Source organism: Balaenoptera ricei, chromosome 9 (genome assembly GCF_028023285.1).
Source record: "Balaenoptera ricei isolate mBalRic1 chromosome 9, mBalRic1.hap2, whole genome shotgun sequence".
NCBI classification, from domain to species: domain Eukaryota; kingdom Metazoa; phylum Chordata; class Mammalia; order Artiodactyla; family Balaenopteridae; genus Balaenoptera; species Balaenoptera ricei.
Genome location: NC_082647.1, coordinates 19147406 through 19174664, shown reverse-complemented (window position 1 = coordinate 19174664; position 27259 = coordinate 19147406). Strand labels below are relative to the sequence as shown.

Genomic DNA, 27259 nt, shown 5'->3' with positions numbered 1-27259 from the left:
CCAATCCAAAATTGGGCAGAAGACCTAAATAGACTTTTATCCAAAGAAGATATACATATTGCCAACACACACATAGAAGGATGCTCAACATCACTAATCATTAGAGAAATGCAAATCAAAACTACAGTGAGGTATCACCTCACACCAGTCAGAATGGCCATCATCAAAAAGAGTACAGAGAATAAATGCTGGAGAGGGTGTAGAGAAAAGGGAACCCTCTTGCACTGTTGGTGGGAATGTAAATTGATACAACCACTATGGAGAACAGTATGGAGGTCCCTTAAAAAACTAAAAATAGAACTACCATATGACCCAGAAATCCCACTACTGGGCATATGCCCTGAGAAAACCATAATTCAAAAAGAGTCATGTACCACAATGTTCGTTGCAGCTCTATTTACAATAGCCAGGACATGGAAGCAACCTAGGTGTCCATCAACAGATGAATGGATAAAGAAGGTGTGGTACATATATACAATGCAATATTACTCAGCCATAAAAAGAAACGAAATTGAGTTATTTGTAATGTGGTGGATGGACCTAGAGTCTGTCATACAGAGTGAAGTAAGTCAGAAAGAGAAAAACAAATACTGTATGCTAACATATATATATGGAATCTAAAAAAAGAAAAAAAAAATTGTTCTGAAGAACCTAGGGGCAGGACAGCAATAAAGACGCAGACGTAGAGAATGGACTTGAGGACCTGGGGAGTGGGAAGGATAAGCTGGGACAAAGTGAGGGAGTGGCATGGACTTACATATACTACCAAATGTAAAATAGATAGCTAGTGGGAAACAGCCACTTAGCACAGGGAGATCAGCTCGGTGCTTTGTGACCACCTAGAGGGGTGGGATAGGGAGGGTGGGAAGGAGGGAGATGCAAGAGGGAAGAGATTTGGGAACATATATATATGTATAACTGATTCACTTTGTTATAAAGCAGAAACTAACACACCATTGTAAAGCAATTATACTCCACTAAAGATGTTAAAAAAAGAATATATTTATAATGTCTTATTGATGAAATAACATTTAAACATATTTAAGCATAATATTTATTGCAGTTAAAACTTCATTGCTCTCAAATGAACCACTGGGTCCTGAATTTGGCAGTCCTTTTCTATCACTATATGCCAGTTTCCCATTCTAGAATACCAGAATTAGTGCTGAGAATAAATGAACAATTCCCATCAAGAAGTTAAAATTTTTAATTTTTTTCCCATAGAGAGCATGCTTCTTAAGCTGTATGACAATGTGACTATGACTGAATGAAAATACAATTTATTTTAAAATCAGCAGGATCATAGTTGTTCCAAAGATATATACAGTATTTTTGAAATAACAGTCTAGCTCATTAATTTGGGGGTGATTATATAGTTTGTAGATTATCTAGGATTCTTTCTTCTTCCTTTCCTTCTCCTTCTCACTTCTTACCCTTGGATGGCTTTGGGGTTCTTTATCTGTCATGAGGTGGACAGGGGGATTTTAAGCCACGAGGCTAGTAGCTTATTAATTTCTTACGTGAACTATCCCACAGGAGAGTGTTGAACATGTTGTTTGAAATGACATCTTGGGTTATCTGCAGATTTTTGACATATACAATTTACAATTCCTGTCTTATTTAACCACAGACAGCTGAAGGTTGGCTATGTGTTAAGCCTGAAGTGCTTTTTCAAGAGCCTTCACTTCTTACAGTGAGTTAGGTGAGGGTAAAGTACTGGTTCCCAGTACTGAGGTTGGAAATGAAGCATGGAAAGGTTTAATAATTTCCCTGAGTTTTTCTGTTTTCTGTCCACTTAGGCATGTAAGCAAAGCATAAATGAAAATGAATTTGGTAGGCTGAATTGCAAATTTAAAAATTATAAAAGAAAGTCACACTTTAAAATTATGAAAATTTGAAAGATTATTGGCAGTATATTCTATTCAATTTGCAGCTTGTTAGAACCTTATCCCTTTATTTACATATCTTTTTGCATTGGCATTCCCATTAACTTTAAGCGGAGCATGATATGTGGAAAGAGATTGGGGGTGTGCTTAAGGGAATGAGAATTGAACTGATTATTAAGAATGACATCACATAGCACTTTCATCCTAAGACTGTTTCAATAACTAAATAAATAATCTGTGTTGATAATTTCATCTCAAGTAGGTTTTATTTATTTATTTTTGGGTGTGTTGGGTCTTCGTTTCTGTGCGAGGGCTTTCTCTAGTTGCGGCAAGTGGGGCCACTCTTCATCGCGGGTCGCGGGCCTCTCACTATCGCGGCCTCTCTTGTTGCTGAGCACAGTCTCCAGACGCGCAGGCTCAGTAGTTGTGGCTCACGGGCCTAGTTGCTCCGCGGCATGTGGGATCCTCCCAGACTAGGGCTCGAACCCGTGTCCCCCGCATCGGCAGGCAGACTCTCAACCACTGTGCCACCAGGGAAGCCCCTCATCTCAAGTAGCTTTTAGAAGAAGCATAAAAGACTTATTTTTCCTACAAGTAGATTAGGTGGATTGTTCCCAATCCCCATCCTCATCACCCAAGATGAACTAGAAAATACAGAATATGCCATCATTCATTTTCCTTAAACTTTTTGAGAATAGGAAGGTTTTCTTTTCCATACATTAGTAAAATTCATAAAATAAAATGATACTCATTTGTTTCAACAGTTTTTAATACTTTTTAAAAGATTTGTGGTATCAGTAATCCAATTGGTTTACTACTGAAAGTAATTCAGTTTACAGTTTAGAGAAAAAAGAACAATTCACTATACAAACCAGTTGTTAATTCTCTTCCATCAACTTTTTTTTTTTTTTTAATAAATTTATTTTTTTATTTTTGGCTGTGTTGGGTCTTTGTTGCTGCGTGCAGGCTTTCTCTGGTTGCAGTGCACGGGCTTCTCATTGTGGTGGCTTCTCGTTGTAGAGCAACAAGAGGGCTCTAGGTGCGCAGGCTTCAGTAGTTGTGGCACGCAGGCTCAGTAGTTGTGGCTTGCGGACTCTAGAGTACAGGCTCAGTAGTTGTGGCACACAGGCTTAGTTGCTCCATGGCATGTGGGGTCTTCCCGGTCCAGGGCTCGAACACATGTCCCCTGCATTGGCAGGTGGATTCTTAACCACTGTGCCAACAGGGGAGTACCTCTTCCATCAACTTTTACCATAAATATTAGGGGGAAATGTGGTTCACTTATGGTCTGCTCTGTCAACCACCTCCTTTAGCAAGTAAGGACAATACATTCCAAACTTCAAAAATCATTTTGTCTTAGTAAAAGCCATTTGTTTTTTTCCCTCCCAAGTTGGGAGATTGAGAATATTTCTCGTTTCATTTTAGTTTCTCTCTAAATACCCCCTTTTCCCTGCTAATCATGATAAAACAAGCAAGAAGAACTGTTCATTCAGGCACTAGACGTGCACTTTGAGAAGAGATGTATCAGTTTTTCATCATTGGATAAAGGGTTTTACTAGATAACTTTGACTCAGAAATTCTGATTTGGAATATTTCTCAGTTCTGCTCTCTTTTATGACCATAAGTTATCTAATTAAACTTTTCTATGCCTCAATCTGCTCTTGTGCATCTACCACTTTGAAAGCCATCAGAGACACTCTAAAGAAGAATTACAGTTCATCTTCCACATCTACAGCGCTTCAAAGGTCTTTGGGGAAGAGGTGTATTATACATAAATTTGATATGTGGGCATATTTTAAATAGGATATTGAGGTCTTATTTCAATAAGTTAAATTAATAAGGATATTATGTTCAGTTTACTGTAGTTTTTTTCTTTCCCCTTTCTATTACACTTTCTAGAACTTTTTTGAACAGTAGGAAATTTGACTTAGGCAAATGGAGTTATGAGTATTTTTCCTTCTTATTATGGAATTTTTCAGACATATATAAAAATAAAAGGAATAGTTTAATGACCCCCCATGTACTATCATCCAGCTTTATAGATTATCAACATTCTATTAATATATTTTAAACAGCCATAGAATTATACTAATGAACATAAACTTTGCTCATTATTGAAGTGAAATCTTATGAAAAGTTGAGTGAAAATGAACTCTTACTATTAAATACTTGGGGAAACATGTACCAGGAAAAATATTATAGATGGTAGAGAATACTATAATTTAATTTTTTAGTTCTAAAGTGCTTAGTAAAAGTTTTAAAAGTTTAAGGATGGGGGGAATTCTGTGGTGGTCCAGTGGTTAGGACTGCACACTTCCACTGCAGGGAAACAGGTTCGATCCCTGGTCAGGGACCTGGGATCTTGTGTGCGCGGTGTGGCCAAAAAAAAAAGTTTAAGGATGGGTATAATGTGGCATTAATTGAAACCTCAAAATTACACTTTACTGTGTTTCTCAACTCAAAGTTTAACTTTACTGTGGCTTAGTTTTATACCTCAAAGGCTAAAGAACCCAAGGAATTTTGAGAATGTTGGGAAATGAACAAGAAAATACAAATTATTGTTATCACTATAATTTGTTGTTATGGGTACAGGGGGGTTGGGAAAAAGAACAGTGTTTAAGTCTTATATCTTTCTCTGTTTCATGGTATTGTCTAAGAAGATGCTTACATGTAAATTATTTAAGAACTTTGTTTATGTATCTATTGTTGTAAAACATGCCACCGCAAGTGTAGTGGCGTGGAGAAATTCTATTAGTTAACCATTTTATTAGCTAGCAGTTCTGTAATCTGAGCTGGGCTCAGCTCGTGGTTCTGCTGGTCTTGCCACGTCCAGCTAGCAGATTGGCTGGGGGCTGGGCTCAGCCAGGATGCTGCAATGGCTGGGTTTCTCCTCTCTGTTTAGTCTCAGGGCTCCTCTCCAGGTGACCTCTCCACAAATTCTCTCCAACAGTGTGGCTAGAGTTCTTACATGGCAGCTTAGGGCTCCAAGACACAAGAGGAGATGCTGCCAGGCCTTCCTAAGTCTTAGATTTGGAACCGGGACACTTCTGCCATATTCTTTTGGTTAAGGCAGGTCATAGGTCTATCCTGGATTCAAGAGATGGAAACTGTACCAGAGCATGAATAAGTGGAGGCATGTACCAGACTACTACAGTCCTCATGATATGAGGTGATTATATTCAGAATATTTCTGAAAACAGAGTGTATGTGGGAGTTACAGTATTCAAGTGGTTTTCTGTGATGGTGATGGAAGAATTGCATTAAATTTACATTTCTAAAGATAAGCTTGGAGCTATGCTGCCATTAAGCTTGAGGTTAGCAATGTCAAAAGCTTATACTACCTAGCTTTTGTCTTTCCTATTGATTCAAACATTCATCTGCTTTACCTCTAGTGAAAATATTATGTTCTGAGTCTTCCAGCTGAAAGGCTGGGCTTTCTTTCTGGGGTGTACATATATGTGTTTAGGGAGGTGAAAGATGGGAATGGGAGGGGGGACAGGAATGTCTTACTAATTTTAAGAGGTTTGGGGCAGTATCCAGGATGAAAACTTGTCATTACACTTTTCCCTTTAGGACATTAAGTATATTTTATCAATTTTAGAGCAATAACCAGATTGAGAAGATCACAGGTTTGGATGACCTAAGGGTCCTGCAGATCCTGGATCTGGGCCACAATCAGATCAGTAGCCTCCAAGGCTTAGGGAGTCATGACTTCTTGGAAGTGATCAACCTCGAGGATAATATGGTAATGTCATATTATACTTTATATGTCTTGGTTTTAGTGTCTATAATTATTTCTCAAGTGCTATCACATTCAGTGCCAGCTCAGAAAAGTTATTCTAGAAAACCTCCTGGAGCAACAGTTGAAGCACTGCTTTTTTTTTTTTTTTAATAAGTAATAATTCTTAATTTTTGAAAATGTGAAGATTCCTAATTACATTGTTTTGAAGGTTTAAACTGCAACCAGGTGCACATGATTTTGTGAAGTAGATATATTCGTGTGAAATTTGGGGTAGAAAGATGGCATTAGGAATGTCTGATGTGTCAGAGGGGGGAAACTAGAGACAAGAGAATAGCCTCAGGCTGGTGTTGCCTGTGCCCCATTTAATGAGAAGAGACACAGGAAGTGAATTCTTATATCCTATTTGTAACAATTGGGTACGTTCCCAACCCGAATGAGTTGGGGATTGGACTTACTCAGATTACCCTATCTGGCTTAATGCACACGTTACTTCACCAATTATATCAATTGGCTTTCACTCTTAAATACATTTTATTTTTAATAAAGCATTTGTGCTCCTAATCATGGTATATTAAGTTGGTACCTATAACTCACCTCTTATGCAATCAGATCTACATTGTGATTTTATTCATCTCGAGTACTTTTTCATATTTTGGGGAAAGATTTCATAAGGAAGACGAATGGTTATTTCTTCTTGAAAACGAAAATTTTGGCTAACCCTGGAAGAGACGTAGATCCTAGCTGGAGTGAGATGCGTTCCTGTGGAGATATTTCTCTGTTCGGCTGTGTTGGTGCTTATCAGCTGGGTCTGATGACTCTTTCTCCAGTGAGCTTCCATTAGCTATTAGATTTCTAAAAATCAAGAAAAGGAGGCAATCTTTAGGTCTGGGAAGAAGTGGATTTTTAATCACAGGCAAAAACTATTCCTCCTCATTTTCACTTGACTTGCATATTAAATTGTTTGTTAACTTCTAAGGTTAATTCTAGTGGGTGACTTTTGTTCACTGTCCCACCTGTCTTATGAAGTCAGCACAATCTCTGTCTCATATGGTTTTAGTGTCTTTTTCATGAAATGGCCATTAAAATGGTTTGCAGATACACACAGGCGGTGTTCAAACAGCAGAATGCACTCATTACATTTCAACTCAGTGCATCTCAGGATTTAGGAAAAGGAGTAATGGTAATAATAATGACAATTACAGTCATAAAATAATGCAGAGATTTTCATTGCGTATTTATGCACAAGGCACTGTTTTAAGCACTTTGCATATATCATCTCATTTAATCCTCATTATAACCCTATTATTATCGCTATTCTACAGATGAAGAAACTGGAGCAAAGAGAGGTTAAGTAACTTGTCCAAAGTTATACCATATCCAGCGAATAGCAGAGCCAGGGTTCAAACAGAACGATTTGCCTCCAGAGTCAGTGTTCTTAACCCTGCAGGCTAATACATTAAATGAAATGCTAATGGCCCTCCCTTCAGAAAAGTGTGTGGTGTTGTCATGATCTAGAAGAGTGCTTTCTGGCTTAAATATAGTGTGAGCCACATGTGTAATTTTAAGTTTTCTAGTAGCCACAATAAAAAGGTAAAAAGAAACAGGTGAAATTAATTTTTTGCTTTATTTAGCCCAATATATCCAAAATATTGTCATTTCAACATGTAATCTTTATAAAAATTATTGATGAGATATTTTATATTCTGTTGTTTCACACTACGTTTTGGACATCTATGGTGTATTTTGCACTTACAGTACATTTGAATTTATCCTAGCTGTATTCCCACTGGTAAGTAGCCACATAGGGCTAGTAACTACCATACTGGGTAGCACAGGTCTAGAAAGACCTCATGAATAGTATGGTGTTCTCTTCCATTCCAGGAGACTTTTCAAATTACATTTGAAATAGTTGAAGAAAAATCAGGGGATCATTAGGGAAGAACAGAGTTTATAATTTTCAAATGTTGAAGAGACTCCATTAAAAAAGAAAAAAATGGCCACACGTCCCAAAGGAGGGATCCTTTGGCAACGATTGGGTCCGTAACAATGACACAATTCCCTCACTCCCCGCTGGGCAGGTTGGGGAACAACCAACAGTATGTGAAATATTCTGGAAGCCGAGCCATCCAAAGATTTCCTCAGAGATTTCTCTAGCACTACTGAGAATACTGTGTATCAAGGATGGAAAATTTATCATTTAAGAGAAACATAACATAGCTATTGCTTCTCATATGATTAACTTGATGTTAGGAATATTGTCTTATTGGGAGCACTTTTATCAGTATTATTTACTTGGTATAAGCTGTTGAAACATTGCCGTACCTTCACATGATCATTTGAACATCTCTTTTAAGTTTTTTTGCAAATTCATCACGAGCCGGTGATTTGGGTGCCTTTGTCACTCTCCACTCTACAATCCTTGTTAGATTTTAAGTCATTTCTATCATTTAAAACTTATCCCCAAAATGTTAACTCTATTATAACCTCAGCCTTTTCTTCTAGAAGCAAAATATTGGTCTGGGAGTTACTTAGAGACTGCTGTTTTACTTCTCTGAGTCTTACTTAGTGTCATTATTTCATCTCTCTATCTATCTAGCATGTATTTTACGAAAAAGACTTAACAGGCCTCTTTAGGTCTGGATGGTTAGGCTTAGAGAGCATGGCTTAAAAGAAAATGTCAAAGAAAGGAGCCAACTTCTCCCTACATAGTGGAAGTTGAAAGGCTTCTGCTTGGTGGGGAGTAGCCAACAGGGGCAGAGGAGATCAGGGAAGAAGGGTAGACCGGAATCTGGGGATCAGCCCTGCTGGTATGACATTCTTGGCATCAGATGGCTGAAGTTCCTTTCAGAATATAATCTTTCTGGCAGTGTTTCACTTTAGGTGGTTTGGGGGTGTTGTGTCTGCACACCTTTTGTGATCGCCTGTGACACACACAGCCTTGGGTCTTGGCATTTGAAGAGAGAAGACATGAGGGTGGGTCTGCTGCCGGGTGAGGTCTGCAGGGTGGGGTGGGCGGCGCATGCAGGATGGCCCGTGCCTGGTGCACATCACCAGTTCAGCAGAGGTGGACACTGGTAACCAGGTGCCTCCACATGTGTTCCCCTCTGCCCTTACCCACTTCATCCTACCTTTGAAAGGACTGGGAGGGGAGCTGAATCCCTCTCATTTGACTCTCAAAAGACTGGCTCATCCCAACTGACATCTTAGTGATAATATTTTACATAGTCTGTGATTATTCTATTCATAGTGTTCACAGCATTTACAAGATCTTTCCATGTTAAGCACCATCGATGTTACCATCTTCTAAAATGGTTGCCTAGTGTTCCTATTATGGGACTGTGCCATGACTCATTTAATCACATAATGATGGAATTTTTCAGAATTGAGAAAATTTTAAACTTTTACCAAAAACATTAGACCGAATGCTCATGTGTCTAATTTTTGTCTGTCTGATGATCTTTTCAGTGTAAACCTCTTGAAGTGGGATAGCTGGTTTATAGCTTGTGCATGTGTAACACATCCACTCCCACCAGCGATGTCTGCAAGTGCACGTGGCCAGGATGCGTTGGTGAGACGTGTTGGCTGCGAGGAAACATCTCCTCCTAACATTTGTGTTAGGTCCAAACACAAGAGCTGTAGGCTGGAGAGGAATCGATCTATTGATTGATTGAGCAGTGTGAACCAAAGTGACTCTTCCACCTTCCCAAATAACACAGTATTTAAAAACTGATCCTTTTATCTTGTAGATGATCCAAATGGCAGTTTAATGGACAGTCTAGTCATCTTATGGAAAAAGCATAACATTGCTATAACCAGATTAATGTGTGCAGGTTGTATATTGTAACTCGGAATTGGCCTTTCATATTATGTCTTTGAAAATGGCATCCTTAGAACATGGCACATGTGTTCCTTCCCTGATTTAGCTTTGGGAATTGCTTACATTTCAACTGCATTTTGTGGTTGGATAACTCAGGAACTATTAGTGACTCTGCTGTTGGAGTGATCTTACCATGCATGCAGAAATGACTTGGGGAGAAATAGAAATGCAAAAGTGATTATTAATTTTTTGCAAAAGTTCAGCATCTACATCTGAAGTAAGATTATAATTATGCTAATTACAGGACATTTAAGGAAAACTGTCTTTAGTTTAGTGGAGAATTCAGGCCTGCTGCCACCCAAGCTCTATCCCTGCTCAAATTAAGGAACTATCAAGCAACCTTTTTCCCTCTTACTTTTTAAAGTCGTGAAACATTACCTATACAAAAAAAGTGTATAACACATAAACGTACCGTTTAGCAAAGAATTTTAAGGTGAATAGTCATGTAACATTCACATCAAGAAATATGTCATACAATCTCCCATGTTTACCTTTTCTTAAAACAATTATCTCATTGAAAATATGACAGAGCTACACATGTACATGCAGTAAGAAGGCTTCCCCAGTCACAGATAACCAGCAGAAGCAGTGTTGTGGGGGGGAGATTGGGGAGCTGCAGGCTGGGCAGAATAGTGATGGGGAGAAGCATGTAGCCCTTGCATGCATTTTTTGCAGTTTCTCTGATTCTATGTACTATTTTATTTCTGCCTTAAGATAAACGTGGGTGAGATGAGGAGCATCTACCTCTCTGTTTTCTGCCCAGAGAGGAAAAAGAAAATGTGGCTGTGAGTTTGCATTTACTGAAGGAACATGCAATAACTCCCTTGTTCTGTGTAGCTTTGCGGAGTTCTCATTAAAAAGCTGGATAGTCACAAGAGCAATTTTTAAAATAAGTTGAGTTTAAAGGATCCAAAGTAGCTCCTCTTATATTATGTTCTCTGTTGTCTTGGTGCATTTAGTCTGTTGATAATATTGTGTGTGTGTTTGTTTGTTTTTGGATTAAACAGATTGCTGAGCTGGGTGAAATAGAATACATTGAAAACCTACGTCTCCTTCGAGTTCTCAATCTTCTAAGAAACCCAATTCGGGTGAGACATCCTTTATGTTGGGGGCAGGGGAGAGGGATGAGGACTTTCTTGAAATTCTTCCTATGAAATGCTTTTGATAGAACATCAGGAATGTGAATAAGGTGTGTTTATCTTCATTCTCTATTAGAAGGGGTAAGCAAAGTCGCACCTATGTACCACCATCGGTGCATGTAAAGCCTGAAATTGAATACTGGTTGCCTACTCTGTGTGGTCATTTGTGACTCATCCGGGTGGTAATAAAGATTATCAGGCGGGAGCTATTGAGCTTGTAGAGCAATGTCCTTTTACGTGAAAGAATGCACGATGCCTGAGGTGTAGATGGAATGTGGTTCCTATTTTATAACAGGGGAAAGTCTAAGATTAGACGCTTAAAGAAATTCGCCTGGGGATCGTTGTAAAATTGGCATTGTAAAATGATTATAGAAAAAAATCATATATTTCCTACTGATTCTTCACCTATGGATATCAAACTTTCAGACTTTTTCAGGATTCTCTTTTTTTTTCCCCCAGTGATAGATCCTTTCTCCTCAACTCTGTCCCTCCCTCTCTGTGCATATGTCATTCATTCCCCTTTCTATCTATATCCTTCACTCGCCTTTCCATAGACTCTTGAATTTGTATGTATCTCTGAGTACCTTTCTTTTTGTGTGTCTTGAGAAACATGTCCGGGCAGGCAAAAAATCAAAATAAAAAATGAAAAATAAGATCTAAAAATAAAAACAATGTTTGGTATGAGAACAGTGGCAGGCAATTTAAAAGCATCCCTGGGAAAGAAAGGGTTTAAAGTGGCCATCCCTCCCAGTTCCAGATCCATAAAGAGCATCTAGATGTTTGCATAAATAAATAGCACAAACCCTTTCACATGTTAACTCATTTATATATAAACTACCCCCACATTTGCACTTTGAAGTACACAAAAGGTGCCATTGTATATTCATTTCATGTATATTCTCATCCTCAAAACGCATCACCCACTTAATATCTTTCCCTTCAAAGAGATGTAGCTTCTTAATAAAAAATAACTGTAATTATATTTCTAAAAGGCAGGTAATCCTAACACAGAAGATGATAGGGAGTAATATGGAGGTTGTTCTATAAATGAATGTTATTTTATTCTTGTAAAACAAATTCATAATTAATGATACAAATTAATATAAAACAATACAAAGTAATAAATAATGAGAAATTAATGAAACTCTTTGGAATTAGAAGATGGGGTTTGGATCACTGGCCATAGAACCTTAGATGAAATACTTCACCTCTCCGAGCCTTAGTTGTTTTTCTCTTTAGAAATGAAGATAATCAGAACTGTCCTGCTTATCTCACAGGAAGATTAACAAGATCACACATTTGAAAAGCTTTATAAGTTACAAGGCACAGTCTACATTTGAGTTGTTAATATAAGGGGACTGGTAAACTGAAAATGTAAAGACCTATGCAGGGTGTGTGTGTGTGTGTGTGTGTGTGAATGAATGACAGCATTAGTAGGTGAAAGCCCTAAGCTCATGAAAGTAGACTGCTAGTGGAAAAGGAAGGTAACTGAATAACCCTCTTGATATTTTAAACAGGAAAAATCTGACTATTGTTCCTTCGTGATTTTTATGCTACCTCGATTAACAGAATTAGATCAGAAGAAGATAAAAGTGGAAGAAAAGGTATGTAATCATATCATTTCCTGTGTTTATGAGTTGATAGGCTCAAAAGCTCATGCTGCCTGCTGCAAGACCAATGCAATCCATAAATGATTACATAACAGTACATGCATTCATTATTTAGGGGGCGTGTCCTTGTCCCAGGATCTATCCGTTTAACCCTCTGCAGAGCTGAGCATCAACACAAATGCAGTGAAAGCCCTGCTCTTGGTACAGTGAGGAGACTGGCTGTGGGAAACAGAAGCAGCCTCCATGTACGTAGGCTGACAGCAGTATAGCCGACTGTTCGTTTGGATAACTCTCATATTTGGAGGGTGTGTGATCCTATCTGTGTTCCTCTAAAAGTTCACTTAATAATGAAGTGAATTATAATGTCATTCTACCACATCATCGAAAAGGACTCAAATAAATCAATACTCTGATTTTTAAATCTTTTATTCTACTCTTTAAGATAATGATTCTTCTGGACACAAGTTGAGAGTAACCAGACATTGAATGCTAGCACCTGCCAGCCCCTTCCATACCTGTGGAAGCTAATTTGTCATGCTGTCGTGACTGGTGTCAGCTGAAATCTCCACTAATGAGGGGTTTCATACACTGGATGCAAATTTGAGATGGGAATGAAAAAGGAGGTATAAATATGCAGAGAGGCAGATATTCCAGTTCATAAATGCCTCTCTGAAATCTTGGTTAAAAAATAGTTACAGGTGCTAGCCTGTTATCATTCTCTCACTCAAAGGCACTTATTAGATTTCTCTTTCCCTTTAACGTTGTGCGAAGGGAATAACATTTAAAACCACGCATTAGATAAAGGTATGGCAGACAAGAATAGTGTATTTAGAGGGATGACAAAGCCGGGGGACGGAGAACTGTCCATCGTGAGGAAAAGGCCCATATCTTTGAAAAGAGAAAGTTACACTAAAAGAGGGGGAGGTTTAGTAGAATTTGAGATCATAGGAATAGTTCTTGGCATGATGGCATGAGGAAAAATTCTGCAGTAACAACTACCTGGAATCTAGAACTGTGAATTTTATTTCTTTTCACATTAAAAGTTGAAATGTTTACTATATTAAAGGTCATCTTAGACTTCAGAGGTTTTGATTTTGTTTTTGCTTTTTTCCTTTCAAACCAGGGAGTATAAAGAAATAGGTGACCAAGGGGCTCCAGCTCAATACTTTAAAATAATTATTATTCTTTAGGTTTTAGGAAAGTTAGAGTAGACGTGAAGACAGAACACAGATTCCTGGTCGCATGTCTAGGACATTTCATTAAAGAAAATCTAAGGCTTGTCTTCCTTTTAAAACAAATTTATTTCTTTTCCCTTTGCATTTCTAATTCTGGAAAAGGTCACGGCAGTGAATAAATACGACCCTCCCCCAGAAGTGGTCGCAGCCCAAGATCACATGACCCACGTTGTCAACAGCATGATGCAGCCACAGAGGATCTTTGACAGGTATTCCTTAGGGACCCTTTGGGTAGAACTCGGGGTGGCCAGCACAGGACAACCTCATCATTTCCCTAGCCCTCTATTTTGTGACCCATTCCTTTCTCACCTCTCTGAGGGAGGGGATCAAGTCTTTATTTGACAGGCTGTGTAGTCTCAGATACAGCGTATTATCATCACATGTTTGAATATGGGGCTCACTTGTTGGCATTTTCCCAAGTGTGGTGATGAGTGGATTCAACTTCCCTCTTTCATCTGGATGCTTGAATGACGGCTAGCCTGTGACATAGGATGGTGAAATGAAAAAGAAAAAAAATTTGCCAACTTTTCTGCTGTAGGATAGAACCACAGACCTTAGCCTCATTAACAGAGAATTGTGATGACCTCTATCCATTGTCAGTTTCTCCTTAGCTGTGCGTGAATGCTAGACACCCCTGCCGAAGAGCACCCAAGACCGCAGGGTATACGTTAGAGAGTCCCTAGAAGGAGGCCCTCCTCGCCTAAGGGAAACCCGAAACAGTCTTTACAGTGATTGCCCTGAGCCCCAGGCAACCTAGCAGGGAGAAGTCACCCAGCTTGGTTGAACACAGGAACAGAATCTCTCACCTCTGAGTTCGAAGACAGATTTACCACGATTTCTCCATATCTTTTTAAACAATCTGTTGGAGCAGATGGCCATTTACACTATAAGTATAATACAGAAATTCTATCAATGCCCAAAGGCATTTTAAAATTACTTGTAAAATCTCTTGGTTATAAATGGCTTCTCTTCTTCATGTGGTCTGCTCCTGTACTTCACACAGGTGGTTTCCCACAGAGAGAAAATGTTTTATTTTGCATCCAGGACATGATTTTTTTTTTTTTTTTAAACATCTTTATTGGAGTATAATTGCTTTACAATGGTGTGTTAGTTTCTGCTTTATAACAAAGTGAATCAGTTATACATATACATATGTTCCCATATCTCTTCCCTCTTGCATCTCCCTCCCTCCCACCCTCCCTATCGATTTTTTTACATGTAATTTAATAACGTAGACGTTGACAGTTTTATATATTTATGGTAGCTCTCTAGGTGAAATGATTTATCATTTATTTGCATACATCTGGAAAAGCACATTTGATTTAAAAGAAGGGCATTTATGTCCTCATTGTATTTCTTTTCTAGTTTATGAGATTGCTGGTTGTTTCATGCTTTAGGGTACATTTATATAAAAATATGTATCACAGAAATTTACAGCAATGTCTGATAAACACGCATTTCTGGATCATTTCTGGCTGTCAGGCAGAGAAGAGCAAATGGCCCAGCAGCCCCAGGTGCTCTGGGATGGAGCAGGGCTCACCCTGAAAAGCTCATGGAGGCAGGAGCAGGGGGCCATGCCCTTCCCACTCCGGGTCAGGACACAGCTCCCTGGCAGCCCCAGGAGTCAGGCTCCAGGAGAGGAACGCTGACTCGTGGTCCCGGGACTTTTAGGCTGTGACGTTGGGGAATCACTGTCCCCTCTTCCGGCGGGATTGGGACACGGCAGAACCTTGACTCTGGCCTGGTAGTCAGTGATAGCTTTCTTGCTCTCTCCTATGACAAGGTTCTCCGGGCTGATCTTGTACAAGCCCTGTCCGAACTCTGGAGTCGGCCATTTCTCCAAGAAGCCCTGGTTTATTTTAGTGAGAAATGGTATTTCCCAATCATGTGGGTGCTAGAGACAATCATGGCACTGGGTTGATCATTGTTTCCATGTCTTTTAGTGGACAGAGCTAGGAATATATTTCCTTCCCTCCCTCCCTTCCCTCCCTCCCTTCCCTCCCTTCCCTCCCTTCCCTCCCTTCCCCCCTTCCCTCCCTTCCCTCCCTTCCCTCCTTTCCCTCCCTTCCCTCCCTCCCCTCCTTCTTTCCTTCCTTCCCTCCATTCATAGATCCATCTATCTATTCTTTCTTTCTATCTATCCATCCACCCGTCTTGCCTATTTGTACCTACCTATTACATCTGTTCAATCTTTTATATCTATCTAATCTGTATCTAGATAGATCTATCTATAGGTAGATGGTAAAACACCTCCTGAATTCATATTGGTACAATTCAATTTCAAGACTACAGTTGAGCTTTTACTTAATCTCATCTCTGTTACATCTGTATCTCCTTTTCTCCCTCACCAAAGACACAGAGGAAGATGGAATTAGAATATCCCATAATTACTCTTTTTTAAAGTCCCATATTACACCACAACAGTATCAGAATACCAGTAGTAACAATTACTGAAAACATTAAAAACATATTTTGCCTATGTTCCTCCCATTAACCATTCCCCCATTGTTTTTTATTGTGGTAAAAAAAAAATATATATATATATATATATATAAAACACATAAAATTTGCCATTTTAACCACTTTAAAGTGTACAGTTCAGTGGCATTAATTATATTCACAATGTTGTGCAACCATCACCACCATCTGTTTCCAAAACTTTTTCATCACCCCGAACAGAAGCTCTGTAAACATTAGGCAATAACTCCCCATTTCCTGCCACTCCCAGTGCCTGGTAACTTCTAATGTACTTTCTGTCTCTATGAATTTGCCTACTGTATATATTTTATATAAGCATCAATCACTCCATTTTAAAAATAGTGTACTGTATTTAGATTGTCAGAACATATAGCCATCACACACTATACTTTCTCCTTTGCTGTCATTTAGTCTTAGTTCTCTGGGTAACGGCATATTTATTGCTCCCTGCCAGCCCTTACAACTGATGCCTCCTCTTGAGTCATTTTGGTTGTATGAAGCTTGTTCTCTAGCAGATTCCTTAGGAGGAGCTGTGGAATCAGTATCTCTTGAAATCTTGCATGTTGATAATATTCTCTGCCCTTTACACTTGAAAGTCATTTTTGCTATATGTAAAGTCCATGGCTCACACTTTTTCTTTCCCTTGACAATATTAGCAGGGTTTCTCCATTTTCTTTTGGTGCAAAACATTGCTGTCAAAAAACTGGTGACAATTTAATTTTCTTCCCCTTATAAATCATGTGTTCTCTTTTTCTAGCTGAATAATCCCCCCAACTTTTTTTAAGTCCAGTAATTTTACTAGACTATGTCTTGGTATTATTGTGACAACATTTATAGCCCAGTTGTTCTAGGCTAATATTCTCAGGTATGTTGTATAGTGTTATTTTATTTTTTTAAATTTCAGAAAGGTTTTCTTGAATGACAGTCTTTAATATTTGTTCCTTAGCTTTGGTTTTCTTCTTCAGGAAGATCTCCTTTGCCTATCCTCAATATTTGTCACTTTCTCTCAAAAATTTTTCCGTTAATTACTTAAAAACATTATTTCGAGGTAATTTTAGATTCACATGCAGTTGTAAGAAATAATACAGAGAAATTCTAGATATCTTTCACCCAGTTTCCTCCAGTGGTAATATCTTGCTTAGCTAAAGCAGAATATCAAAACCAGGAAGCTGACATTGATACAAGCCACCAACCTTATCAGGTTTCACCAGTTTTGCATGTACTCCTGTGTACATTTAGTCCTATGCGATTTTATCACATGTGTAGATTCATATGAGCATGACTCCAGTCAAGATACAGGAGTTTTGTCACACGGATCCCTTTGCTTCCCTTTTATAGCTACAGCCACCTCCCTCCTGCTCATCTTCCCTAACGTTTGGCAACCAATAATCTGTTCCCCTTCTCTGTAATGCTGTCATTTCAAGAAGGCTATATAAATGGAATCACAGAGTATATGTATAACCTTTTGGGGTTGAATTTTTTTTTTTTTAAACTTAGCCTCTGTTGAATATATCAGTGGTTCATTCCTTTGTATTGCTGAGTAGTATTCCTTGGTATGAATGCACCACAATTAGTTTAATCAACCATCGAAGGACATCTGGGCTGATTCCAGTTTTGGGCTACTACAAATACAGCTTTTATGAGCATTCACGTGTAGGCTTTTGGACATTGCGGTTTCAGCCTGCCTGCTTTCTGCTGGATACCCGTTGTTTTGGGGTTCCCTTGTTCGCAGACGCTGCCCATTGCTCCCTCCTCCTTCCTCTTGCCCAGCTTCCTGTGCCATAGAAGTCTTGCGGGTTTGTGGCTTTTCATCTGGTTTGTTATCCACATTTTCCACGGGCTTTTGTCCTCAAGTTTTTCTGTGTTCCTGTGAGTATTCAGAGAGATTGAAAAATTATGCTGCACTGCCCCCATTCTTCACAGAATCTATACCTCAACCATGATTTTTTTCAAAATATTATATTTTATTCCATATTTATTTATTCATATTTATTCATATTTCTAGAATTTGTGTCTTGAGTGGAACCCAAACACTTCAGCTCTGCATGTTGCAAGAGATTTTATATAAATTAGTCCTGTGGTCTTTTAGACCAGAAGCCATGCCGAGATTCATATATCAGCTCTTACTTATTAGTTGTTACTTTGAGCAAGTTAATTCACCTCTCTGTACTTTGGTTTCTTCATGTGTTAAGTGGGGATAATGATAGAATCATCTTCATTAGCTTCCTGTGATAATTAAATGAGGTAATGCATGTAAGACGCCTAGAATAGCGCCTGGCATATAGTAATTGCTCAGGTAAACTTCAGTGATTACTGTTTTCTTTGCACATGAGTATTCTTTTTTTTTTTTTATTGGACTATAATTGCTTTACAATGTTGTGTTAGTTTCACATCTGTGTTCTAATTCAATAGATACAGATGTTAAAGTTTACCTCTCAGAGGGCAGTCTTATTTCTTTCATTTTGAAGTTCTTGGGGAGAATACTTTATCAACCAAGAATTAATATCTCTTACCATATTTTTCCTTTAAAAAATGTTGTTAAGGTAAATTTTTTTGCTATTTTGCAATCGACTTGCTTCTGGAAAGTAGGACCATCCTTCCATAGAGTGTCTACATATAGCAAATGCTGGATTACTGGATTAATTGTGATTGTGACATGGACACTTTACACACTGGATGCATTAATATGCATGTCTGCTCTGCCCTGTTGCAGCACCCTTCCTAGTCTGGATGCCCCTTATCCCATGTTGGTATTAGCTGGTCCTCAAGCATGTGGGAGACGAGAACTCGCGCACCGCCTCTGCAGACAGTTCAGCACTTACTTCAGATACGGGTAAGTTTCTTTATTGGCTGGTAAGGGTGTAAAATGTCGGATGTTGCTAATGTTGGCTATTCAGATGTACATAGAAGGCTTATGAGCTTCGTTGCCAGTTATATACACTGTGATATTCACTGTATTTGTTTTTTTTACTTTAATCCTCCAAATGTTTTACTTAATTCAGTGACAGCCGAAATCACGCTCCAAGGTTTGGAAATACACGTGGTTGTAATAAAGCATCATGGTGTTGGAACACGGGCTCCTCCTGTTGCCATGTGGTGTGACAGCACGAATCACAATGTTGTGATGGATGGTGGGTGGGTCTGCGCACCGGTGACAGCCTCTCCTAATCTCTGTTGGAGCTCACGCTGCCAGCACGTCAGCTGCTTTATTTCCACGCAGGTCTTTCTCTTTTGAGGCATATTTCAGAAGGAAGGAAAGAGAAATGGCAGCAAAAGATTTCCTTGTCCTTTCCCTCAGGTTAGCATTCAATACACTTTCAGTTTTCTGGAGCAGATATTTTGCTGTGTGGTTCCCTAATGACTCAGTTAAAATAGCAGAATATATCCAAAAGACTAGAACCATCCTAGAAAATCTTCAGCTGGATTTACAGGCTTTTTAAAGGTGTGTGGGTCTCAGATTTAGTTATTGCTGTGACCTTTTAAACTGGTTTCCTCTTTTATTTTTTTATGTATGGCAAAGACATTACTGTTAGATTAGTGATGTTTGTCAGTGAGCTGAGAATGTGACTGCAAAGATATATAGGACAGCAAGAAAAAGCAATGCAAATTATTTTCTAATGCCGTTGCATACAGGTTCCTTCCCTTAAGCTACACATGTTCAAACAATGTAAATACTATTTTCAACAGGTCCAGTTATCTAGAGATCTAAAATTACATCCCTCATTCGAACAACTCTAGAATACAAATACTATAGAATAATTTACTCATTAATATATTCTAAACACCCTGAAGCAACCAAAATAAATTAAAACTTAATACCAGAATTGAAAAGTACAGAGTGTCATTATGCTTATACAGCGGTACTGAACCTGTTTCAAAAGATAAGTGGAGCACAGTGAATGGATGATCAAATTAGGGCAAAAAGGTGTATCCTGACTATCGTGCTAATGTGTAAACCTGGAACCTTTCAGCGAACCAAAGTGACTTACATAAACCAAAGCTTTCCCCAGTTAGAAGTCCTTTCACGTCTCTGACACCAATTCTGTTGCAAATGGTTCATAGCCGATCCTTCATATTTGTTTGTGATATGCACTCTGAGGCACACTGGGCCAGATGTGTTCTTGGAGGTGTTTATTAACTCATCATCAAGATTCTGATCCAGTCGGCCTCAACATTCTCACCTGGATAGGCCCCCTCAATGTTCATTTTCATTAAATCCTGCTTTTCCCCTATTAGAATGTCTATCCGTCATGCTTGGGATGATGTATTTAATGCCTGTTTCCCCTGCTCGACTGTAAGCCCAATGAGGGTGGGGACCAATGTCAGCTTTGCTCACCGCTGAGTTCTCATTGTTCAGCAGAAGGCCAGGAACTTAATAAATGCATGAGAAATATTTGCTAAATGAAAGACTAAGTGATTGAGTGAATGGATGGATGAATGAATCAATGGTATTATATGCAAAATTTAGTGGGAAATGACTGTGGTAAGAAGCGTAGGTGGTTTTTCCCAACCTCCACTGATGGATACATGGGGGGATGAAGGGATTCATTCATTTGTTCATCCATTCTTCCAATAAATATTTATTGAGTTCTTCCCGTGTTATAGGCCCTGAAGAAACAGTGGGAACAAGATCGGTGAGGCCCTTGCCTTAATGAACTTGTAATCTGGTAGGGGACTCAGACCTTAGTTAGCATCATATGCAGTTTGTGTGGAGGCACAAGATGACGAAACAAAATCCTAAAATTAGCTTCCTGCTCCTATACTGTTACTGTTGCCACTGCTGTTTTTCTCCTCTGGATGGGATTAGTGGCAAGAGGAAAGACACCCATAAATACCCCACATTCATGCATCCACCTCCCTCACAGGCTCAGAAGCCTTGCCTAACCATGCACGGGCACCATCATGGGGGCAGAGGTCAGAGCTTGTTCAATAGCACATCATTCACCAAAGCAAGGATCAGAGAGCATATCACTGGATAAGAAAAGGTATTAGGGAGCTAGTAATTTCATGCATTGAGAAAGTCAGATAGTACTACTGTTATATGCAGCAACTTTCTAATTAAAACAAATGATAAAACCAAAGCACATCCTCAGGGGCAAGTCACTGCTCTTGTTTATTTTATTTATTTATTTTTTGAATTTAATTTTATTTAATTTTTTATACAGCAGGTTCTTATTAGTCATCCATTTTATACATATCAGTGTATACATGTCAATCCCAATCTCCCAGTTCATCACACAACCACCACCCCACCCCCCTGCCGCTTTCCCCCCTTGGTGTCCATACGTTTATTCTCTACATCTGTGTCTCAATTACTGTCCTGCAAACCGGTTCATCTGTACCATTTTTCTAGGTTCCACATACATGCCTTAATATATGATATTTGTTTTTCTCTTTCTGACTTACTTCACTCTGTATGACAGTCTCTAGATCCATCCACGTCTCTACAAATGACCCAATTTCATTCCTTTTTATGGCTGAGTAATATTCCATTGTATATATGTACCACATCTTCTTTATCCATTCGTCTGTCGATGGGCATTTAGGTTACTTCCATATCCTGGCTATTGTAAATAGTGCTGCAATGAACATTGGGGTGCATGTGTCTTTTTGAATTATGGTTTTCTCTGGAAATATGCCCAGTAGTGGGATTGCTGGGTCATATGGTAATTCTATTTTTAGTTCTTTAAGGAACCTCCATACTGTTCTCCATAGTGGCTGTATCAATTTATATTCCCACCAACAGTACAAGAGGGTTCCCTTTTCTCCCCACCCTCTCCAGCATTTGTTGTTTGTAGATTTTCTGATGATGCCCATTCTAACTGGTGTGAGGTGATACCTCATTGTAGTTTTGATATGCATTTCTCTAATAATTAGTGATGTTGAGCAGCTTTTCATGTGCTTCTTGGCCATCTGTATGTCTTCTTTGGAGAAAGGTCTATTTAGGTCTTCTGCCCATTTTTGGATTGGGTTGTTTGTTTCTTTAATATTGAGCTGCATGAGCTGTTTATATATTTTGGAGATTAATCCTTTGTCCGTTGATTCGTTTGCAAATATTTTCTCCCATTTTGAAGGTTGTCTTTTCCTCTTGTTTATGGTTTCCTTTGCTGTGCAAAAGCTTTGAAGTTTCATTAGTTCCCATTTGTTTATTTTTGTTTTTATTTCCATTACTCTAGGAGGTGGATCAAAAAAGATCTTGCTGTGATTTATGTCAAAGAGTGTTCTTCCTATGTTTTCTTCTAAGAGTTTTATAGTGTCCAGTCTTACATTTAGGTCTTGAATCCATTTTGAGTTTATTTTTGTGTATGGTGTTAGAGAGTGTTCTAATTTCATTCTTTTACATGTAGCTGTCCAGTTTTCCCAGCACCACTTATAGAAGAGGCTGTCTTTTCTCCATTGTATATCCTTGCCTCCTTTGTCATAGATTAGTTGACCATAGGTACGTGGGTTTATCTCTGGTCTTTCTATCTTGTTCCATTGATCTATATTTCTGTTTTTGTGCCAGTACCATATTGTCTTGATTACTGTAGCTTTGTAGTATAGTCTGAAGTCAGGGAGTCTGATTCCTCCAGCTCCGTTTTTTTCCCTCAAGACTGCTTTGGCTATTTGGGGTCGTTTGTGTCTCCATACAAATTTTAAGATTTTTTGTTCTAGTTCCGTAAAAAATGCCATTGGTAATTTGATAGGGATTGCATTGAATCTGTAGATTGCTTTGGGTAGTATAGTCATTTTCACAATATTGATTCTTCCAATCCAAGAATTTGGTATATCTCTCCATCTGTTGGTATCATCTTTAATTTCTTTCATCAGTGTCTTATAGTTTTATGCATACAGGTCTTTTGTCTTCCTAGGTAGGTTTATTCCTAGGTATTTTATTCTTTTTGTTGCAATGGTAAATGGGAGTGTTTCCTTAATTTCCCTTTCAGATTTTTCATCATTGGTGTATAGGAATGCAAGAGATTTCTGTGCATTAATTTTTTATCCTGCAACTTTACCAAATTCATTGATGAGCTCTAGTAGTTTTCTGGTGGCATCTTTAGGATTCTCTATGTATAGCATCATGTCATCTGCAAACAGTGACAGTTTTATTTCTTCTTTTCCAATTTGTATTCCTTTTATTTCTTTTTCTTCTCTGATTGCCGTTACTAGGACTTCCAAAACTATGTTGAATAATAGTGGTGAGAGTGGACATCCTTGTCTTGTTCCTGATCTTAGAGGAAATGGTTTCCGTTTTTCACCATTGAGAATGATGTTTCCTGTGGGTTTGTCGTATATGGCCTTTATTATGTTGAGGTAGGTTCCCTCTATGCCCACTTTCTGGAGAGTTTTTATCATAAATGGGTGTTGAATTTTGTCAAAAGCTTTTTCTGCATCTATTGAGACGATCATATGGTTTTTATTTTCAATTTGTTAATATGGTGTATCACATTGATTAATTTGCGTATATTGAAGAATCCTTGCATCCCTGGGATAAATCCCACTTGATCATGGTGTATGATCCTTTTAGTGTGTTGTTGGATTCTGTTTGCTAGTATTTTGTTGAGGATTTTTGCATCTATATTCATCAGTGATATTGGTCTGTAATTTTCTATTTTTGTAGTATCTTTGTCTGGTTTTGGTATTAGGGTGATTGTGGCCTCATAGAATGAGTTTGGGAGTGTTCCTTCCTCTGCAATTTTTTGGAAGCGTTTGAGAAGGATGGGTGTTAGCTCTTCTCTAAATGTTTGATAGAATTCCCCTGTGAAGCCATCTGGTCCTGGCCTTTTGTTTCTTGGAAGATTTTTAATCACAGTTTCAATTTCATTACTTGTGATTGGTCTGTTCATATTTTCTATTTCTTCCTGGTTCAGTCTTGGGAGGTTATACCTTTCTAATAATTTGTCCATTTCTTCCAGGTTGTCCATTTTATTGGCATAGAGTTGCTTGTAGTAGTCTCTTAGGATGCTTTGTATTTCTGTGGTGTCTGTTGTAACTTCTCCTTTTTCGTTTCTAATTTTATTGATTTGAGTCCTCTCCCTCTTTTTCTTGATGAGTATGGCTAGTGGTTTATCAATTTTGTTTATCTTCTGAAAGAACCAGCTTTTAGTTTTATTGATCTTTGCTATTGTTTTCTTTGTTTCTGTTTCATTTATTTCTGCTCTGATCTTTATGATTTCTTTCCGTCTGCTAACTTTGGGTTTTGTTTGTTCTTCTTTCTCTAGTTCCTTTAGGTATAAGGTTAAGTTGTTTATTTACGAATTTTCTTGTTTCTTGAAGTAGGATTGTATTGTTATAAATTCCCCTCTAAGAACTGCTTTTGCTGCATCCCATAGGTTTTGGATCATCGTGTTTTGTCATTTTTCTCTAGGTATTTTTTGATTTCCTCTTTGATTTCTTCAGTGATCGCTTGGTTATTTAGTAACATATTGTTTAGCCTCCATGTGTTTGTGTTTTTTACGTTTTTTTCCCTGTAATCGATTTCTAATCTCATAGCATTGTGGTCAGAAAAGATGCTTGATATTATTTCAATTTTCTTAAATTTATTGAGGCTTGATTTGTGACCCAAGATGTGATCTATCCTGGAAAATGTTACGTGCACACTTGAGAAGAAAGTGTAATCTGCTGTTTTTGGATGGAATGTCCTATAAATATCAATCAAATCTATCTGGTCTCTTGTGTCATTTAAAGCTTGTGTTTCCTGATTAATTTTCTGTTTGGATGATCTGTCCATTGGTGTAAATGAGGTGTTAAAGTCCCCTGCTATTACTGTGTCACTGTCGATTTCCTCTTTTATAGCTGTTAGCAGTTGCCTTATGTATTGAGGTGCTCCTGTGTTGGGTGCATATATATTTATAATTGTTATATCTTCTTCTTGGATTGATCCCTTGATCATTATGTAGTGTCCTTCCTTGTCTCTTGTAACATTCTTTATTTTAAAGTCTATTTTATCTGATATGATTATTGCTACTCCAGCTTTCTTTTGATTTCCATTTGCATGGAATGTCTTTTTCCATCTCCTCACTTTCAGTCTGTATGTGTCCCTAGGTCTGAAGTGGGTCTCTTGTAGACAGCATATATATGGGTCTTGTTTCTGTATCCATTCAGTAAGCCTGTGTCTTTTGGTTGGAGCATTTAATCCATTCACGTTTAAGGTAATTACCAATATGTATGTTCGTATGACCATTTTCTTAATTGTTTTGGGTTTGTTTTTGTAGGTCCTTTTCTTCTCTTGTGTTTCCCACTTAGAGTAGTTCCTTTAGCATTTGTTGTAGAGCTGGTTTGGTGGTGCTGAATTCTCTTAGCTTTTGCTTGTCTGTAAAGCTTTTGATTTCTCCGTCGAATCTGAATGAGATCCTTGCTGGGTAGAGTAATCTTGGTTGTAGATTCTTCCCTTTCATCACTTTAAGTATATCATGCCACTCCCTTCTGACTTGTAGAGTTTCTGCTGAGAAATCAGCTGTTAACCTTATGGGAGTTCCCTTGTATGGTATTTGTCATTCTTCCCTTGCTGCTTTCAATAATTTTTCTTTGTCTTTAAATTTTGCCAGTTTGATTACCATGTGTCTCGGCGTGTTTCTCCTTGGGTTTATCCTGTATGGGACTCTCTGCGCTTCCTGGACTTGGGTGGCTATTTCCTTTCCCATGTTAGGGAAGTTTTCAACTATAACCTCTTCAAATATTTTCTCTCTTCCTTTCTCTCTCTCTTCTCATTCTGGGACCCCTATAATGTGAATGTTGTTGCATTTAGTGTTGTCCCAGAGGTCTCTTAGGCTGTCTTCATTTCTTTTCATTCTTTTTTCTTTATTCTGTTCCGTGGCAGTGAATTCCACCATTCTGTCTTCCAGGTTACTTATCTGTTCTTCTGCCTCATTTTTTCTGCTATTGATTCCTTCTAGTGTATTTTTCATTTCAATTATTGTATTGTTCCTCTCTGTTTGTTTGTTCTTTAATTCTTCTAGGTCTTTGTTCAACATTTCTTGCATCTTCTCGATCTTTGCCTCCATTGTTTTTCCGAGGTCCTGGATCATCTTCACTATCATTATTCTGAATTCTTTTTCCGGAAGGTTGCCTATCTCCATTTCATTTAGTTGTTTTTCTGGGGTTTTATCTTGTTCCTTCATCTGGTACATAGTCCTCTGCCTTTTCATCTTGTCTATCTTTCTATGAATGTGGTTTTTGTTCCACAGGCTGCAGGATTGTAGTTCTTCTTGCTTCTGCTGTCTGCCCTCTGGTGGATGAGGCTATCTAAGAGGCTTGTGCAAGTTTCCTGATGGGAGGGACTGGTGATTGCTCTTGTTTAAATTTTCTTTTATTTTATTCTTTATCCAACATAAATTTTATTGATTTTTAATTAAATGGAAAAAAAAAAGGCCTGAATACAGTGTCATTTCTCTGCCATTTGCTTGAATCTTCTCTTTCCCTCCTGTTTATCTCATTTTCTCCCAGCATTTTGTCTTCCTTTTTACATTGCATTCACCAAAGACCAAGACATTCAGTGAAATTTTCACATGCTAAGTTGCATATCCCGATGTATAAATATTAAAAACATGGCTCGGTGGTATAACAAATGTTGGAGTGGCTGAGAGATTGTGCTCTTGTCCAAGGGTCTGATTTTGCTGTTTGTTCTTGGTTTTAGAAATAGGTTGGATGTTCTTTCTTTACTTGTATTAGTTATAAGTGACCTAGAGATAGGCATTTACTGCCTTCAGAGTCTCTCCATTTATTTCCAATCTTAATAGTACCATACAAATCAGTGGCTTCCTAGAAAAGTGCTGGGTAATGAGAGAAACGGAAAACAATACCAGCACGCCTGCTCATCTTCCAGATTTAAGGCCTTGAAAGTGATCTGAATAGTCATGAAAGCAAAACTGTATACTTCTTCGTTAGATCTCTATTTTATAGCAATCTCTATTTGTGTAACCTTTTTCATGATGTTGACTACTAACTATATTTTATTTTTAGCACTATAATATGGTAAAGTAAAAGTCTGCAGCTATTTAGCTAAATGAGGTGGTATGAGCTATAGCTCCCCAAGTGCCATCTAATCTAATGTCTCTTTATACAGGTGTGACAGACTAGTAGAATGGTTTATTTATTCCTTCAGTCAGTGTTTCTTCAGCACCATCCATGTGCATTGTACCAGTGATGAAACTGTAAAACAAGCAGACATGGGTCTTGCCCTCCTGGCAGCTTACACTCTACTGTGAGATTAGATAAATAAATGCTAACAAGACAGTTTGATGGGTGCTATGATGAGGGAAGTAAAGAACCTCTGTGACAGGAGAAATAAAAGATAAGTGGGATGTGAGATTT

At 38.3% G+C, this 27259-nt stretch overlaps 1 protein-coding gene across 2 annotated transcripts in view; it reads left to right on the top strand.

The window, feature by feature from the left end:
* The window catches only part of LRGUK (leucine rich repeats and guanylate kinase domain containing), a 120771-nt gene that overhangs the window by 37050 nt on the left and 56462 nt on the right, over nucleotides 1–27259 (top strand). For both annotated transcript variants that reach the window (XM_059933353.1, XM_059933352.1), the window contains exons 7-11: nucleotides 5488–5631; nucleotides 10513–10593; nucleotides 12162–12248; nucleotides 13592–13698; nucleotides 18681–18800. In XM_059933353.1, coding sequence (XP_059789336.1) covers nucleotides 5488–5631; nucleotides 10513–10593; nucleotides 12162–12248; nucleotides 13592–13698; nucleotides 18681–18800 — 539 coding nt within the window. The remainder of the gene's footprint in view (nucleotides 1–5487; nucleotides 5632–10512; nucleotides 10594–12161; nucleotides 12249–13591; nucleotides 13699–18680; nucleotides 18801–27259) is intronic.